This window comes from Anser cygnoides, chromosome 2 (genome assembly GCF_040182565.1).
Source record: "Anser cygnoides isolate HZ-2024a breed goose chromosome 2, Taihu_goose_T2T_genome, whole genome shotgun sequence".
Taxonomy (NCBI): domain Eukaryota; kingdom Metazoa; phylum Chordata; class Aves; order Anseriformes; family Anatidae; genus Anser; species Anser cygnoides.
In genome coordinates this window covers 50559098-50578952 of record NC_089874.1, presented here as the reverse complement: position 1 = coordinate 50578952, position 19855 = coordinate 50559098, and the positions used below count along the sequence as shown (strand labels likewise).

The following is a 19855-nucleotide window of genomic DNA, read 5'->3' as shown; positions in this document are numbered from 1 at the left end:
TGTCTTATTCCAGCCAGCATTCACAAAAAATAATAGTACAATATGGAACAGAGACACTGGAATTTCTGCATGTGCTTTCTTCAAAGGAAATGAAAAAAAAAATTAAGGGAATAAAAAAACCTGATCGCCTGTATGGAAGTTTGTTTGTTTTAAATAAAACATTTCAGACCTAAGCCTTTGGAGAGCTCACTTCATCAATCTTCTACCACAGAAGAAGAATAACTTCTGAAAGTATATACTGTTGAGAGCTACAGCGTCTCTGGTAATCTTTTCTACATTATTTTGTAACTAAATATGAGCTATGAGACAGTCAATGAAAATCACAAATCTTCTTGGCACAGCAGGGCATCTTTGTACCTTATATCTGAGTAGGCTTGTATCTTCTGAACTTTGATATCTGAATCCAAGACATTCAGTAATACAGCCAGTTGTCTCACCAGGGTGTCCTTCTGCTGTTCACTCAGCTGTCCCACTCCAACTTGCAAAATCAGCTCCACCAGACCACTCCTTTTGGGATCTAACAGGAGAAGAAGATGATATGCTATCAGAGTTTGGCAAATGCTTCATTATCAACTGAAGACAACGCTCAGTACCAAAAATATTTATTAATACTGTATTTTCCTGCTTAAGACCAACATCTCTTACAATCCATCCCTTTTGTGTTCTTAGAAAACTACTAAGATAGCCTACATCTCCACATTGCTTCTGAAATAAATCTGGTACGTCCTAAGATAGCAACCCTTCTTTTACTGGTTGGAAAAAGGCATTTCAGTGAGTACTTCAGTTCAGCATTACTGTATTTTTGCACAGAATAACAACTTCTGTTTCACTAAATGCTGCCATCTTAAGGTAAACACTACGTGAGTCTAATTCTTAAGCTCCCTGCTAGTGATCTACTATGATCTACTACTGGCTACCAACCAGAAAAAGGACTCAAAGATGAACTCACACGGTAGTATGCAAAACTGTGTGAGTCTAAATGAGGATGGTCAGCTTCAGAAATAACAAATATATTTCCCTTCAAAAAAATGAAGAGTTGTTAAGTAATATTTGCACTTCTAGAGTGCTCTGCAAACTAAACGAGCTTCACAGATATGCAATGAGAATTCTGAGCCAACTATCATGTCTACATTCAGCGACAAAGTGAGGAATAAATAAAATCTTTGCTCAGGAACCAGTCAAATAAGAACTCTGTGACAGACCCATGACTTCACACTAATATCCTGAGACCTCAACTTATACTTCTATCATATAGCCGTCTAGATTACAATTGAAAACAAGACTACATATGAGCAATATCAGACCATGAAAAGCCAATTTAAAAAAAAACCTGAAAGTCTTTGGGGTTATTGTCCTTCAAAATAAAGAAGGAAAAAAATAACACAAGTACACTTTCAACAATCAAACATGTTATTGCAGCATTTGCACCTAAACTTCATGCTCAGCTCTCATCTTTCTAACTGCTGAACTAGTTAACAACCAGAAAAAAAAATGCAAGAAATGAAAAGCAACAGAGTAACCAAGTGAAAACATTAACTAAGAAGTATGATTTTCATATCTCCAATGTACAGCAATGATGTAAATGAGAGAACAATCTTGATGTGCCTTGTTCTCCACACACAGGTTGACTGAGAGGTAGGAAGATAGACAGACTTAGTGTTTTAACCTGAGAGAATCTTGTCAACACTGAAATAAGGGAAAAGGAGAACAAAGATGAGGTATTCACAACGTATCGATGACCTTTTAATTGTCATACCAGGCCGCACTTCAACAGTAGCAGAGTCAATATCTGAATCTCCTTTGGCATCTGTCACTTTCAAGTGAAAAGTATAGGTTCCTTCCACCAGATTGGTTAGCTGCAATACTGCCTCATGGTCTGAGCCACGGATCACATCCTGAAAAAAAAAGAGGTACAAGAATGATTATACCCTCAGAGAAAGTTGCAGGTGTGACTATCAACTCAGATATCTAATATAACAGTGCTGGTCCTTGCTTTGGCTTTTGGACAAAGTGATGTGCCCCCAGTTTATACCACAATAATACAAATTTGGAAGTGGGAGTTAAATGAGGATGTCTGCACACAGTAAGAATGCTTTTTCATAAAAACAAACAAAAAAAACCCACACGACTCAGATATAACAGCTGACATCCTCAAGTACTCATCTGCCTGAAGATCTGACAGTTACATTAGTATTTCTGAATCCTTAGTTCTGCTTTCTTACATACTAAATCCTAAATTATTTCCTCTCCTTGGTGTTTATGTATTTCCAACAACCATCTCTGCCAGCTCTAACTTAAACCTCTTCAGTTCTCCCCATATCCTTACGTGAATTGCTTCTCTAAGTGTTGCTATCATTTTGCTGTTTCTCCTCTCCCAGTTCTTGCCAATTTGCCACTGCCTTTCTGGCTGTGAAGAGCTGCCTACAACGCTTTGTGGGAATAGGCAAATGAAGAACTTATCACAGTTTTAGTAGCTGATATGTAAACTTCAGTTTATCAAGAGTAATTCAGCTGTCTGCCCACACCCAGAGAAGACTCCACTGCCCTAATGTCCAGGCTATTCCCTGTAATCTGCTAGGCAAGATTCTACTCATCCAGCACTAAACACCATTTTTATTATAACAAACTGGCTATCTCACCTCATCTGGTACTAGACAGAATTCCTTCGTATTTATTGGCACTTCTCGCTCTCTCAGAGCTTTCCTGTTTTGGAACACCTGCATTTCACATTATTTTCTTTCAAACATACTAGGTCATTACTATTGCTGGTTAGTTGTGACGGGTCATGACTTTATTCTTCTGTCTCAAGTCTTTCCCAACTAAATCTGGACTGCTGCAGTCCTCTTAACCAAGATATTCAATAGCTGTACTGGAAACACCACCAGGCTTCTTGAACCAAAGCATCAGAGAGAGCTGGGAAGACAAACCAGAAATAGATACTATCCCTCTCATAGCAGCTCGTGAGTCATTATCTGCTTGCCCTGCTGCAGTGAAGCTACATGCATAATTCAAAATTTGACTCCAGTTAAAGCCTTCAAGAAACTTACCCCAGCTGCTGGACTTTGACCATCCCGGATCCACAAATACGACACAATCCCCTGGTCATCGGAAGATCTTGAGCCATCCAAAGTAACAGAGTTATTGGGAAGCACCAGCACATGCTTCCCACCAGCATGTGCCCGGGGTGGACTGTTGTTTTCTAGCCATGAAAATAGTGGAAGAAAAGGATTTGCTTTCAAATCATGTGAGATGTGACATGCAATTGCCAAAACACCCACACTGCAATTCTCTACCTGATGATTACAGGCAGTAGCAAGAGAATCTTGTGCCAAATGGACAGGGAAATGATAAGGAAGTATCCAGAATTTGGCTCTGAGATTATTATAATCTAACAAAAGCAGAGCTGCACTGTGAGTAGAATAGCAACAAGAAATACCATCCAAAAAGATCTTTGACAAAAAGCATTGTGGGATACTCTATTTACAGTCTCACAGTAACATCAGATCTCAGTCAAGCAAAATTTTTTTCTATCTGCCTTAGAAGCCCAGCCTAGCATGACATCACCATGCTGGGCTCTTCTCTCTTTCAGAGACCATCACTCATTTCTTAATAGAGGCCTGTGTAAAGCCCTTACATTTTCACAATGTCTATATTAAAGCAGAGTGTATCCACTAGTAAATACAGTTCCCAAATGCTTTTTGCTCATTGTAAGCAGTGAAGTTTGAGCATGCATTCGAAGTACAGCCAAAAACACCAGAGAAACATGCAAACATTTTCTTTCCAGAAGCCAGACGTCACTGGACTTTTTTTGTAGAACATAACTGATAAGACAGAGTACCACGAAGCTGTGACACTAAACGTAATACCTCACTGGTCTGAATATTAGGTTGGATGTAAATCATTCCACTTTGGGCAGATGTCCAGTGCATTGGCTGTAACTCTGTGCTTCAGAACAGCACAGTTCTCTGTGATAGAGGCAATCTTCTTGCCTCTTCCTAATCAGCCGGGTTTAAACTTGGCCACTGGAGCACTTATTCTTTTTAATATTGAGCCTGTGACTGTAATCAGTACACGCTGTGGCTATAGTCCAATGCACAAATGAGGCCATGAGATAAATTTGGGCAGAACTGTTGCCATGTATTTCTGATTGAAGACCTAATTGAAGCTCCGAACAGTTCAACTGATGATGCGCATGGGTAAAAATGAGTTCAGCTCCCTCTCCAAGATGCATTCATTCTTCAGTGATCTCACAGTGAAAAAGAAACAAGTCTGTACTGTTTTAGAGAAAGTCAGCAGCTAAGATTCTGATGCAACTCTACTATTATTTCATAAATGGCACTGGTATCACATTTTCAGTCAGAGTGCGTTGCTCCCCTCAGAAAACAAGGTATGCAAAACAAAGCTTAACTCTGTAAATTGGAAATCTATCAGGCCACCTTCTTTAAAAGGAGGCATAGGCCCATACAGACTGCTAAATTACTCCCAAAGGAACAAACTGGGTTAAAAGATCATTAGGTTATCATCACTTACAAACTCAAGGATTTAACACTGGGCAAAAGCTATGAAATCTGTCAGAGTACCTGCCAGTATCTTACGCAATAGGTCCTACAGCCCTACAGCCTTTTCCACAGCATGCATACCAGGTGGGGGGGGGAACATAACTGTTTAGCAAAATCAAAATAAATACAGGTCTTTTAATGTTAAGTTTTAAAGTAGAAATTGGCATATCATGAAACCTCATTTCTTGGATGAGACTTAAAACCAAGTGAAATTGCTTTTCTGATCAAAGCTTAACTTTAAGAGTAAAATTAAAACATATCCTCTTATGGAACTAGAGGCCCCATGGTCAAAAATATTTTGGAGTATTTTTATTACACCTAATTCTACATGTATTTAACTTGGAAAAAAATGCAGGAAGTGAAGCAGTTTTACCAGTTAATCTGAATACTCCGTTATTACAAAACAATGGCAACTCTTCTTGAACACCCTTGAAACATGACAACAAATGCATTATCTGTTTCTGTTCCAATTTCTTTTACATTGTCAGTGATTGAATTAACTGGCAAATTGCCTATCACATCCTAAGCAGCAGCAACTAGGCTTACCTTCCTTCACAGTAATTGACAGCACAGATGCACTGCTTAAACCCTGCTGGTCTTTTACCGTCAGCCTGAAGCGATAGGTGCCAACCCGAAGACCAGTCACAGTTGCTACTGCTTTGTCACCATTTTCCATTTGTACAAAGCTTGGCCCACTGAAACAAAACATCTCATGAAAAATAATCCTGCAAAGCCAGACTAATTTTTCCTCTAAGCGGCACCACTCATACCATTTGTCATTATGGATGCTGGGGTTCTACCACTTCTACAAGCATTGATAATAAGAGAATTACAACAATGAATTTAGATCAGAATGTATAATTCAGTCTTTTGCAAGACTTTGAAAACATGCAAACAACACATACCCTGTAATTAGAAAAGCAGAAAATGGAGCCCAAGAGTCCAGCCTCCTTGCTGTACTATTCCATAAGAGCATGCAAATGCTGTTGGTTTAACAGCCACTTACAACAGGGCCAGAGTGCCACCAAAACTCTTTCTGTACCACGGACAGGACAGTGGCACAAGCTAATACCTTCATCCTTTTATTAAAGATCAATTAGCTTGATCCTTACTACAAACTTCTGTAAAGTATTTTCAATCATTATTCAAGAGTGTTTTAGTCATCTACTAATGAAAGCTCAGGCTAAATAGATTGTGATTTTACTTTGTTATTCAATGAATAGAAGTGACTGAGAAAGCACTTAACAGTAGGAAAAAAAGAGTACATTACAGGAAAGTACCCAAGCCTGTTACTCACTTTATTGAGAGATATGGGAGTTTATGTAACTTTTTCATAAAATAACTTCGTAACTTAAGATGACACAGAGAAAAACATAGGCAGGCCAATCTGAACATAAAATTCTTGTCTCTCACCCTATTACCACCTGAGAAGGAAACGCCTCAAATCAGTTCTCAAATACTGCGTCACCCAACACAACTGCTTAAGAGGCTCTGGAACTCAAGCACTTTCACTTTTTTTTCTTTTTTCTTTTTAAACCAGAGATAGTCATCTCTCTCAAGATACCTGATATTTTCCCAGTGATAGAAGACAATGCCTTGGTCATCTTGGCTTCTACTTCCATCCAGTGTTGTACTTTCTACTGGGAAGGTCAATTCCTTGTCAGGGCCAGCCACTGCTATTGGAGGACTGTTATTTTCTGTAAAAATAGTATTTAGTGCATCACATTTGCTAGCTAGTCACCATCAAGGACTGTCAAACAGAGGAAAGATTTTACACAGAATATTAGATTACAAGCCTCGTATATCGGCTCAAAGGCGTAAATCACAAAATGGTTGAGGTTGGAAGGGACCTCTGGAGGGCATCTGGTCCAACCAACCTGCTCAGACAGGGACACCTAGAGCAGGTTGCCCAGGACCATGTCCAGACAGCTTCCAAAGATATCCAAGGAGGGTGTCTCCACAACCTCTCTGTGCAACCTGTGGCAGTGCTCCGTCACCGACCCGTACAGTAAAGAAGTGCTTCCTGATGTTTAGATGACACCTCCTGTGTTCCAGGTTGTGCCCACTGCCTCTCGTCTTGTCACTGGGCACCACTGAAAAGGGTATGGCTCTGTCTTCTTGCACTCTTCTTTCAGTTATTTATAGACATTGGTAAGATACCCCTGAGCCTCCTCTTCTCCAGGCTGAACAGTCCCAGCTCTCTCAGCCTTTCCCCACAGGAGAGATGCTCCAGTCCCTTCGTCACCTTTGTGGCCATTCATTGTGCTCTCTCAAATAGCTCCATGTCTCTCATGTGTAGTCCAGACCTGGACATAGTACTCACTCCGCTGGCAGCCTCACCAAAACTGACTAGAAGGTAATTACCTGGCTGTATCTACTAATGTAGCCAAGAATGCCATTAGCCTTCTTTGTGGCAAGGGCACACTGCTGATTCATGTTCAGTTTGGTGTCCACCAGGAGCCCCAAGCCATTTTCTGCAAAGCTGCTTTTCAGCTGGGTGACCCCCAGAACATAATGGTGCCTGGGGTTGTTCCTCCCCAGGGTACAGGACTCCACACTTCTCCTTGTTGAATTTCATGAAGTTTGTCAGCCCACTTCTCCAGCCTGTCTAGGTCCCTCTGGATGGCTACATGACCCTCTGGTGAGTCAGACACCACTTTTTTCATCATCCACAAATTTACTGAGGGTGCACTCTACCTCACTGTCCAGATCATTTATGAAGTTCTTGAACAGGACAGGACCTAATATTGACCCATGTGGTACTCTGATCATTACAGGCCTCCATCTAGGCTTTGCACCAGTGATCACTAACCTCTGGGCTCAGCCATTCAGCCAGTTTTCAACCTACCTCACTGCCTGCTCACCCAGACCATAATTCAGCAGATTCCATGAGTATCTTAGTGGAATCTTATGGGGAACAGCATCAAAGGCCTTACTAAAGTCCTGGAAGACAATATCCACTGCTCTCCCCTTATCTAATAGGGTGGTCATTTCACCACAGAAGCTTATCAGGCTGGTCAGGTATGACTTCCCCTTGATGAATCCATGCTGACTGCTCCTGATGACTTTCTTGTCCTTCCTGTGCTTGCAAACGGTTTCCAGGATTAGGTGTTCCATCACCTTCCCATGGATATACTTGTGAGTCACAAGTCTAATGTGCTCAAACCAGCAAATAGTAGGTGGGAGAAATGAGCTTTTTAACAAGCCGAATTCCACAGCAAGTACTCCCCTTTTTCACAGTCACACCTGGTGGCACAGTCACACTTCATGAACTTTACAATCCACTCACTACATTGCATCAGAATGTTCTTATGACAAGAGCGGTGTAGTATTGATCTTGTTCCATCACTGTGACCCTTTCAAACTACCCACATGAATATGGTTCTTTACCTTAAAAGAAGAACTGACACAGGTTTCCTGCTGCTCAGTGTCAGTGCAATGCCACCAACCTAACATCAGTTTCAAGCCTTTGAAAATTTAGTGCAGAAATGTAACCTATTAATCTGTTTTCAACCTTTGCTGTTGTGGCATGGTAAACCATGAACACTACCATTTTTCTGAGTATTTGCTTTCCCTTAGACCTGCCTTCAGCAATAGTTCCTTCCCATTTCCACACTACCACCAATCTAAAAGGCACCACCACATGATGCACTTGTGATTCATGTTCCTGATTTCTCTATTACATGCCCACTGTAAAGTTTCCCCAGAAGGGGTCATCTACAAAAAGCTGTAGAATAAGCAGCACCAGGGAGACACCATATTGCTCTATAGTGGAATATGAAACCTTCAGATAGGCAGAAGAGGCCACTTTGGATGTAAGAAGCTACAATAGGCAAACTTTCCCCCCCCCCCCCCCCCCCCAATTTAAAAAAACGGTAAAAGTTAAAAAAAAAAAAAAAAGTCTGATGAGGCCTGGTCCATTTGAGCCTGTTCATCATTCAGCTTCCAAATCTAAACAACCAAGTGAAAGAAGCAGTTTTTGAAAACTACTTGCTTGACTATTTTTTTCCCCCTAGAACACGCAACAAAATTCTAGGTAGAATTCAAACCACACAAGGATTCTTGAAGAACTACAAAACAGTAAGAAAATTGAGTAAAACATTGATTGTTATATTGAACACCTTTGCAAAACAGACTTTGCAAGATATTAAACTGAGAGCTACATTTTAGTTTTCAGAAGTACACTCAAACATCTCTGTGCAGGGTGCCTTACATAATCAGGCTGGTGGAAGCCTTCAGGATCACCATCCGGACTTTCTGCAGTTCTGTTCTATTGTTTGCTTTGATAGAAAATGGAAGTGGAAGAATCCTTGATGCAGGGATACCGGCTGTTCAGACTGCCACCTGAGTGGTGCAATGCAGGGAGATGAGGTATTTGAGGCTGGTGCTAAGGCACCAGGCTGGTCCACCCCGAGGGACCCAGACATGCCTGCAGTCAACTTACCAGGCTGTACTATCAGAGTGACCTCAGCTGTGGAGCGCTGCCTTGCCGAGTCTGTGACAGTCAGCTGAAAAGTATAATCTCCTTCCTGCATTGCAGATAACTGGAGGTACGGAGTCCGCACTCCCTACACAGCGGAGAGGGGGGAGGGTAGAGGAAGAGAGATGGATACAGAAAAGCTCAAAACATCTTAGAGAGCAAATGTGGAGGAAAAACAAAATTTGTTGTAATTCACAATAATAATAATTCATTGCTTGAGCAATCAGTGGAAGCACCTTGTAGACAAAGAGTAGACTTTTAATTTGATGCACAGATGTCATATATCCAATATTGCAGCTGTCTACCAACCCAGAGATCTATATAGAGACAGTAAACCTTGATTTCTTATGTTACTATAATTGCTGCATTATTTCTGGACAACAGTGATTGTAATGAACTTGTAATAAAACCATAGAGAACAGTAATGAATACATGGGAAACTAACTTTCTCAATTAGCAAATTAAACACCAATGAAAGACACTACAAAATGATTTTTTTTAAATCATGACATTGCTTAACATAATATTTATTTATGAAAGACAGTTAAACACAAAAACAAGTCATTAAACACAAAAGCATACCTGACTTGACCCCAGCCAGGAAGGCTTGGGGAAGAAAACACATATTAAACAAGACAACTCGGTCCTCATTATACACTTACGGCAGTAATTATTTGACACACATATAAGCTCACAATAAGACTAGGCCCAGCTATATGTTCTTTTGCTAACAGAATTTGAGGCATATCTTGTGAGAAACAACAAATCACAATTTCCTTCTTCATCAGTTACAACAATCATCTTTTCCAGGGAAGTCTCGTGTGAACTAAATGATATGGAGCAGATCCACCTGGAAACTCTGCTAAGGCGCATTGAAAATAAGAAGGTGATTGGTGACAGCCAACATGGCTTCACTATGGGCAAATCGTACCTGACAAATCTGGTGGCCTTCTACAGTGGGGTTACAGCTTTGGTAGAAAAGGGAAGAGCAACTGACATCATCTAACTGAAAATTGTTATTGACTTGAGTTCTCAGATTTAAAAAAAAAAATACGATGAAAAAATAAACATGCCACCATAAAAGAGCATAAAATCAGTTGGCCTTCATAGGAAACCCATATTCTAGTGAGCATAAAAAACACCAACCAGTGTGAACTGTGAGAAAGCTGACAGAAGTCTTGTGATCTTTCTTTCAAAAAAAAAACAAGTTATTTCTCAGGTGCTACTTTCTCCAGGAAGAGAAACTGTTTAAAGAAGATGCTGATTACCACTACCTTCTCTCAAAAACAGTTTGTGGTATGTCTAGCCTCTCAGAAGATGCAAACCTGTGGAGCAGGCGCCAGGGTCCAAGGTCAGACAGAGTGAACTGAAATTCTTTCCATACCCTCAGGGAACAAACAATAGCAAGACAGACAAATGACAATAAAGCATGAAAGAAAAAAAAAAAAAAAGAGTGATGATGAGAAGGAATTAGAAGTAATATCTGAAAAAGCTGAATACATCAGAGAGGAACAGCAGTACTCTAGATATTTTAGTACTCCTGAATAGTTACTTTTGTATGTGTTTCTTCATAGAAAGGCAAGGATGAAAGAGCTTTCTAATACTATGTAAGGAGAGATAGACATACCTGCATTGCTACCACCTTGCCTTTGCTTTTGGGACTGAGTGACCACTCATAGCTGACAATTTCATGGTCATCACTGCTCTGGTTTCCATTCAGTGTGATGAAGTTTTGGGGCAAGGTGACTGCCTGATTAGGTCCTGCATTAGCAATAGGTGGGTAATCCACTGGTTTGTTGACAGTCAGAGATGCAATTGTGGAGTTGGCTGCTCCATCTGAATCAATCACTGTGAGCCTACAGCAGGAAAAAACAATATTGGAAATTGTTAGACCAGACTGCTGTCAAGTTATAAGGTCAAAGATTCACATTTTTCTGGTGGTTGAAGAGAGCAAAATCGATACATAAACCAGAGCCGCTGATCTAGATTAGATGAACTTCTGCTTCAGAAAGACAGACTTGAACTAAGGCTGGAAAGAAATTCAGAAGTCTAATTTTCAATGACAGCTTGCAACCTAAAAAAAAAAAAAAAAAGCCTAGCTATTCAAGATCCCAGATGAAAACCGTTCCCTGCAATCAACAGCAACTCCATCATTTCAAATAGCCTTTGCTACAAAATCTTCAAAGATTTAGTCACTAAAAACACGGATTTCAGTCACTGGCTATACTCCAACAGCCCCTGTTAATAACTACACCCAGAACTATTCTAAATGTTCAGAAGGTCTGCTTGTCATAGCACAAAAACAGCTTGTAACTTCTTATTTCTTTGTAACATGCTGCTACTAATATTAATGGACTTTATTATCAGCTCTTATTTTGGAAGGAGACCTTAAGTCACAAAACTAAACATAGCACATGGTTTAAACAATCACTACTGCCTTTCAGAAACACAGTGGCAAATTATCTAGAAGTGAGAGACTTGAAAGTGATGATAGACTGACCTCCACAGTGTGGTAACCAACTACATCTCTAATGCACCGCTGTTGCGACTACTGTATACAGCTGAACATATGGAGGGGAATCACTCCTGAAGCCTTTCACAAGTCAGAACAAAACTAGTGCTCCTTAGTCCTGTCATTAGGGAATGCATACTTTTGCAGTGGATGCACAGCCGTGTGTGTCAGGAGTGCTGGATTTTGTTTTCCAACTAATTTTCTGTGAGCTTGAACAGGCTACTTACTCTACTGTTCAAGTACCTCATCCTCTCCTAAAGGAACATGAATATAGGAGGTGATTTCTTAATTCCCTTGTGTGCAGAATACACTTAACAGCACTGCTTGTAAGTGAGCTCCATCCTTTTCAATTGAGGAAACAAAACCTTACTCTCACTTCTGCCACTGTACAGTATGGCACAACTCCAGTAAAGAACAGAGAACGGAAGCTGAAGCAATTTTTGGTGATGTTTATGCAATGAAGCATGTCTCACATACATGTACACTGGTCATCAGCAGGCTTCAACATTCTGCTGATGCTACACTGATAACTGATGTATCCACTTGCAGGCTGTTACCTACTGGCAGCCAAGGCTGGTTCAGAGGAAAGCACACAAGTACAGGACTAGGCTTTAAATTAAGAAATCCAGAAAATGAACCCTGATTTTAATTAAAGCACCCAGAACTGCAAACATTGCTTCTGTTGTCTGGACAAAATCCAGTGGATTTTGCAAGTATTAATTGGAGGAAAACAGCAGCAAAGAAAAGGCTTTTAGGAAAAACAGAATTACTCTTATAAAATCAGCACACCACATCGCCTTGCAAAGATCAGTCTCCCAATACTGTTCTGTCTGCCACCACCACTCGGGGGATGACTTCCACATCCTGACTGCAGTCTCATGTCAGGACATTTGCCAAGTTCTAAGCTGAAAAGAAATAAGAGATGTTCTCTCCCACTTATCGTTGCAGGAAGTGGGAGGTTATTTCATTTCTTATGCAAAACGAGGTGTTACTTTGTGCTGCAAAGCATCATCACACCAGTATCACAAAATCACAGCAAGCACTTCTTAATGAATCTGGTCCCTATATCTCTCTACAGTGCAAAACGAAGGTGAAGAGCATACAGAAGAAAAATGAAGCTCTTTAAGGAGGTAGACATGAGCTCAAAACCAAACAAACATTTAATCATTAAGGTTGGAAAAGACCCAAGATCATCCAGTCCAACCCCTACCACCAACGTCACTCACTAAGCCATGTCCCTAAGCACCAGGTCCAGCGTTTCCTTAAACACCCCCACGGACGGTGACTCCACCACCTCCCTGGGCAACACGTTCCAAGGCCTGACTGCTCTTTCTGAGAAGAAATTTCTCCTAATTTCCAACCTAAACCTCCCCTGGCACAACTGGAGGCCATTCCCACTAGTCCTATCACTAGCTACCTGAGAAGAAGCCGACCCCCAGCTCCCCACAGCTTCCTTTCAGGTAGTTGGAGAGAGCAATAAGGTCTCCCCTGAGCCTCCTCTTCTCCAGACTAAACAACCCCAGTTCCCTCAGCCACTCCTCACAGGACTTCTGTTCCAGACCCTTCACCAGCTTCGTAGCCATTCTATGGAAATGCTCCAGGGCCTCGATGTCCTTCTTGTACTGAGGGGCCCAAAACTGAACACAGTACTCAAGGTGCGGCCTCACCAGAGCAGAGTACAGGGGGACAATCACCTCCCTGGTCCTGCTGGCTACACTATTCCTGATACAGGCCAGGATGCCGTTGGCCTTCTTGGCCACCTGGGCACACTGGTGGTTCGTGTTCACGCAAGCATTGACCGGCACCCCCAGATCCTTTTCCTCTGCACAACTTTCCAGCCACTCTCTCCCAAGCCTGTAGCGCTGCATGGGGTTGTTGTGACCAAAGTGCAGGACCCAGCACTTAGCCATGATGAACCTCATCCCATTGGCCTCTGCCCATCGACCCAACCTGTCCAGGTCCCTCTGCAGGGCCTTCCTATCACCCAACAGATCGACACTCCTCCCCCAAATTGAAGTCATCTGCAAACTCACTGAGGGTGCACTCAATTCCCTCATCCAAATCATCAATAAAGATATTAAAAGAGGATGGGCCCCAACACCAACCCCTGGGGAACACCACTGGTGACCAGTCACCAGCTGGATTTCACTCCGTTCACCGCCACTCTCTGGGCCCAGCCATCCAAGCCAGTTTTTAACCCAGCAAAGAGTGTACCTGCCCAAGCCATGGGCTGTCAACTTCTCTAGGAGAATACTGTGGGAGACTGTGTCAAAGGCCTTGCTGAAGTCTAGGTAGACTACGTCAACAGCCTTTCCCTCATGCACCAGGCAGGTCACCTGGTCATAGAAGGCGATGAGGTTGGTCAGGCAGGACTTGCCTTGCATGAACCTATGCTGGCTGGGCCTGATCCCCCAGTGGTCCCACATACATTGTGTGATTGCATTCAAGATGACCTGTTCCATCACCTTTCCTGGCACCGAGGTCAGGCTGACAAGCCTGTACTTCCCCAGGTCCTCCTTACGACCCTTCTTATAGATGGGCGTCACATTAGCAAGTCTCCAGTCATCCGGGATCTCTCTGGATGACCAAGACCACTGATAGATGATGGAAAACGGCCCAGCAATCACATCTGCCAACTCCCTCAGCATCCTTGGGTAGGTCCCATCTGGCCCCATGGACTTGTGACAGTCCAGGTAGAGTAGCAGGTCTCTAACTGTTTCCACCTGAATCGTGGGGGGGTTTCTTCAGTTCATCTAGCTGACATCAAAGAAAGACTTATAACCTCAAAAGAAAGTATCCATGCAGGCGTACCTGAAAGTGTAGTTTCCAGGAACGAGCTTAGACAAGTGCAAGACAGGTGTGTTAGCAGATGCCTTCTGCTCTCGCAAAGGGCCTTTAATTTCCTCCCAGTGATAACTCACTATCTTCATATCATCTATACTTTCTACATGCATTAAAGAAAAACGTATCAGTATATTGTAACAATGGCTTGTATGAATACTAAAGTCTCTCACGAACTGATCCCTAACTGATGTTTTATAATCACCTTTACAAGCATAATCAAACAAAGTTCATGTACCACAGCTATTGAACCACATATTGTGAGTTACATTACCATACAAAAAAAATAATATATATATATATATATATATATATATATTCTTCACACATACAGATAAAGTTAATCTCAGTCAGATTCACTCCACACGAAAGTAGAATGCCTACATATTCCCATTTGTTTTTTCTTGGTAAATACAAAAATGTAAACCTTCGCTTAATGTCAAAACAAACTCACACATCTCATTGTATCTTACGTGGCAGCTCTCTACAACGAGCCCAGACTGGCACAGAAGCCCATAATAGGGATTCCAGGCAGGACAAGAAAATACTATAAAATTATATGCTGTTTGGATGTAGCAGCTTCTGACACACTGCCCAAGTTGAAGGCTGGATTTTATAGTCTTGACATGCACTTGATTGTGTTTAAATAAATAAATAAAATCAAGCAATCATGTTTTCTGTAGCTAGGAAGAACAACAGAAAGAAAAAACTTCAAAGTACAGCTCATTCTAGAACCAATATTACTCAGCCTCATACCATACAAACATTTATCTAATTAACTTTTTCTTTCTGAAAATCATTCATAACTGGACTGAAATTCTCAACATGAATCACAATTCAGGGAACTCCTGTGAGTACAGTGGAAAGGAATTTCATTTGTTACTGATGAACAGTAGTGTTCTAACTGTATATTAAAAATACAGATTGGTCTAGTACATACGACTGCCATCAATGAAGGTGGAAGTTGTAGGCAAAGAAACTTCTTGTACTTTGGGTGAAGCAACAGCAACAGGTGGCTGATTAACTCTGATTGCTGTAAGAAAGACAGGGAAAGCATTGTGAAGACCCAGGCAAAGATAATCCGGTAACTGCAGATCAACAGTCCCCAGTGATCCAAGGCTAGGATTGACAGCTGTGCAGCATCTGCAGTCCTTTTTGGACAAGGGACAGGACAGGTTACTGAAGAGCAGTGCACTTAGGCAACAGTCTTCTGCTGCAGCCACTTCCATCTGGCATGATTTAGGTAGACCTGTGCACTGTAACTTACAGCTACAGCCAGTTCAGTACCTACTTGCTGATCCTAGTTTTAGTGGAGAAGGGGACCACAGAAGGTGTCATGATGCCTTCTCAGGTCTTGCCTCAGGAGGGCACAGGCTAGAGAGCACTTAAATGCAGTAAGCAGGATCCTCAGCTGCACTTGCTTAAAACGGTTTAAAGACAGCAAGACACGAAATACATCTCTGCATGATTGTACTACTAGATGTCTTTGGAAGACAATAACTGACAGACTACTACAAAGACAGGTAATACTACTACTAGCGTTGAAGAAATTAATTATTTTAGCCAACTGATTTACCTGGTTTGACAGTGACATTTACAAAACCTTCTCCAAAGGCATTTTCACCAGAAACCGTCACTTTGAAGGCATAAAGTCCCACTGATAACTGAGACATAAACAGAACAAATCCAGTTACATGATGAAATATACAGATGCAATCTGCATACAATCTCCCAATTGTGCTGTACACGTAGAAAGATCTTGATATAAAAGGAACTCTAGGTTTAAATAAGCACATACATAAAAGGCACTGGCTACTGCCCCAAGGTGAGGAACACTTTGGAATTTTTACTCAATCTCAGAAAATTATGAGAGCACTCTGAAAGAGGCATTTCTGGAAATCTGAAAAAGTTGACACATGCAAGTGAAGACAACTCAGAGTAATCAGAATTCCTCAAATAAAAGTACTCTTCATTACAAGTTAAATCCCTGTGAAAGGACTGAACACACTGCATGGGCCTGAACTTACAGCTCACTTACATGAGACAGCTTCAGTGTCTGGGTGTACCTGTGCTCCATTTCACCACCATAGTCAGCAGGGTGACTGATTAAGCTCCACTCATAGTTGTAGGCTGTTTCTAAGACCAATAACATAATGTAAGAATAATCATCTCTGCCTTCAAGATAAGCCCAAGAAGCAAAGAAATTAAGTTCACCTGTCAGGTAAAATGCTATAGCAGGAAACCATGACTGCTATTATTTGAGTCCACAAAATGGAGTGTTATGAATACATGTTAAGCTTCCACAGCGTGTTGTAACTTGGTAAAGTAGCAATGAAGTTAATAGACTTTACAAATAGGTTTAAAAACCAGCTTCACATGTGGTGAATGTTTTACACAGCTACCTGTGAAATACATATTCTTTGCTGCAGCTCAGTAACTGGTAGTTTTAAGGTAAATGTTGTGTTCGGAACCTAGTTCTTCGCATCTCTGCTTAACAACAAGATGCTATAACCTTGGCCATATCATCATGTTTTGGGAGAAATCATGGGCTTTCTATTTGAATCATTTGGCTAATTAGTTCAGGTTCAGAAAATACAAGCCACTCCAAAATCTCTAAAATCCAAAGGAGGAAATGCTCTCTGCAGATGAAGCCACAAAAAAGGTAGAAGGAGGACACTAGATCTTATTCTGAACTGTGAACATTCACATAACTTGGGACTTATCTACATTTACAGGCTGGTAGTGCGTGAGCATCTCCTGTATGGCGAGGCCATTCAACTCACCTGTAGGCGGTGGCGGGACAACAAAGGCATTCAGTTCAACCTCATTTTTGGGTAGCATCACTTGTATGTTATCTCCAGCAGATACAGTAAGCTCTTTTACCATATCTAAGACAGAAAGAGTACATTATGTTTATAAAGATGCAATGGATATAAATTTTGTATCTTCAAGTATTATTTGTAATGGATTAAGTAAAATTCGACAAATGCTCTGCAGTGAATAGGCAAAGATAAATAAGAAAAAAATCCTGATACATAATCAATTAATAATCTGTTATAATCATGACTACAGCTCCTTCACCTTTTACTGAACTATTCAAGACAATTGTTCTTCCACAAATATGAAACAGTATTTCACCTACACTCGTCTGCTTTAGACAGATGAGTTCTGATTTTTCTTGTATATCACAGTTAACATTTCTCTGCATAAAGAATTATGTATTTTTTTAATAATTGGTTGAAAGTACAGGAGTTCAAACATATGCAACAACAAAAGACAAAAAAGAGCCATCAGCACCAGAATAAACTTCATTAAACTTCATTAAGTTAAGTAACATAGTCCATCCTAAAACCAGTGTTATGCCTTTTCTCCACCAACAAGCTTCTATGTTTGTGTGGCACTTGAATAGGCATGTACTAAGTGTCCAGCTCATCGTGTCACTTTTAAAAATTCTGCTAGTGCAGCAGGGTTATTTCCTTGCTAAACTGCACATTCTGTCTACATGTCATCCAGGAACACCCTCACAGTTCTCATCTGTGCAAATTGTTTTCTCTTCCAAAAACGCTGAAGTCTACAAACCCAGACTGAAACATACCAAAGCACAACTTCAAGCAACATTCTCATAGACCTGTTTTTAAAATGTTTTAAATGTGTTCCTGACTACAGGGAGACCACAGAATAAAGGTTCTCCAAAGGTAACACTCACTAGTATCTAAGTGTCTAACTTTTACTAGATGAGCAAGAGACTACTCAGCTGGGGCAGCTGACAGGTGTAAAAAGAGATGAAGCAAAAAGGTTATGCTGACATTACACTTTCTGTCCCTGCTACTTAAATGTGAGGCTCCAGAATTGCTCGTGGAAGTTGCCCTTGACACCAGTGGAGGTTTGTGCTTCTAAAAATCTTTTGACCTCCACATGTGATGAGAACAAAACGGCTAGATGAAGGTTATGAACAAAGGAGGAGGAGGGACTCTCTCCTAGACTGAGACAGTAGGGCTGTGCAAAGCAACTTGAGGAAATCCTTGCACAAAACAGTACTTACAGTGAGATTCATCACAACCTTTCCTTCAGCTGCTTCTTCCAAGCTCTTTTTTGAGTCCTCTTCAGCCTCCTCTTGTGAGGGAGGGGGAGGAGCTGCCTAGTCAGTACTCAATGGTAATGATGATCCATTGTCTTGGAGAGGATCCCTCTTGAAGCTTGTCTCCTCATGTTACATCCTACTGCTATCCTGGCTGGCATGTTGTAGTTTCGCAGAATGTGCTAGGGATGTCCCAAACCAGACTTGCTCTACCAGGAAGCAAAGGGCTTAGCTCTCCATGTCCCTCAGGAGCATAGAACACACATCTGTGATTCCCTGCTTCTTGTGAACCTTCTGACCCTTTGTCAGGGCACATAGAAAGGCAGGAAACTCAGCACGAGAAAGTAGATAGACTAACATATACACAGAATTTAATGTAACTACAGAGGGCAGAGCAATTAAACACATCTTTTTCAAAATAAGAACTTTTCCTCTGTAGCTGGAAATCTGATAAGCCTTCTTCCAGGTTTGAAATTAGAGTAAAATTTTTTTCAGGATGAAGTGGCCAAGTTCTCCTCTATTAAGGGCTGGGCTTCCTCATGTCCCACCTGCTCCGCTTCATGATACCTGACCGCTACACAAGGTGGGAACCCTACTGATGATTTTCTGAGATCAAGCAATATTCTGCACTCACACAAAAACAAAGGAGTGGCTAGAGGAAACTATTGTGTAACTCCAGAAAGTCTTAGGTATTTCTCACCAACAATAAAAAATAACATGTTAAGAAAATGCTCTTAATTTGCTTTTTATTTCACTGCATTTGACTGAGTTATAATTTCCCACTGATGTTAGGCTTGGTCAGAGTTTTTGCTCAGAAAGAACAAGCTAAAGGTTCTGGAGTTTGCAGTGTAGGACTACATGCTTGAAGTGGGATGATGCTGCATTTGGATAAAGAGCTTATACCAACAGGATACAAGCTTGACAGTAGTAAAGCCATCCCCACCTGCTGTCTAACCCGCAGGTACCCCTCAGATCTCCAGCCATGTTGAAATATTACCTGCTTTAGGAGCATTAGCAGGAGTTGGGAACTGCTGCATGGGCTCAGATGGCACAACATTAGTGGGAAGCAGCATGACCCCACCTTCAGTGATGTTCTCTGGGGCCACTGTGGGAGTCTGGGTTTTCTCTGACACACCTGGGGAGAATTCCACTTCATCTGAAAGAAGGGAATGCGTAGGAACCTGCAAAATGAATTATTGAAAGAGCGTCATTTATGACTTGCATTTCACATTTATAGATTTACAGGTATGCTTTTCTTTAAACAGCATGTTGGGTTTGCCTGATTTATGTAGCGTGGTGGTTTCACTCAGCTGGGCAGCTGAGCTCCACCACAACCGCTCTCTCATTCCCCCTTCTCAAATGGAAAGAGGGAGAAAACATGATGG

The 19855-nt window shown here is 41.3% G+C and overlaps 1 protein-coding gene across 10 annotated transcripts in view; it reads right to left on the bottom strand.

The window, feature by feature from the left end:
• Positions 1–19855, bottom strand: part of KIAA0319 (KIAA0319 ortholog) — a 58146-nt gene that overhangs the window by 13071 nt on the left and 25220 nt on the right. For 9 of the 10 annotated variants that reach the window (XR_010829270.1, XR_010829272.1, XM_066992054.1 and 6 more), the window contains 13 exons: positions 19468–19651; positions 17176–17280; positions 16431–16528; positions 15969–16056; positions 15333–15425; positions 14363–14495; positions 10667–10895; positions 9004–9127; positions 6124–6256; positions 5106–5254; positions 3048–3199; positions 1757–1895; positions 358–517 (listed from right to left, as the gene is read on the bottom strand). Coding sequence is in view for 8 of the 10 variants with exons in the window: in XM_066992054.1 (XP_066848155.1) it covers positions 358–517; positions 1757–1895; positions 3048–3199; positions 5106–5254; positions 6124–6256; positions 9004–9127; positions 10667–10895; positions 14363–14495; positions 15333–15425; positions 15969–16056; positions 16431–16528; positions 17176–17280; positions 19468–19651 (1787 nt within the window). In the remaining 2 variants the exon portion in view is untranslated. Of the gene's footprint in view, positions 1–357; positions 518–1756; positions 1896–3047; positions 3200–5105; positions 5255–6123; positions 6257–9003; positions 9128–10666; positions 10896–14362; positions 14496–15332; positions 15426–15968; positions 16057–16430; positions 16529–17175; positions 17281–18434; positions 18784–19467; positions 19652–19855 lie in introns of those variants that run through there. The other variant, XM_066992057.1, reaches the window with a different exon arrangement.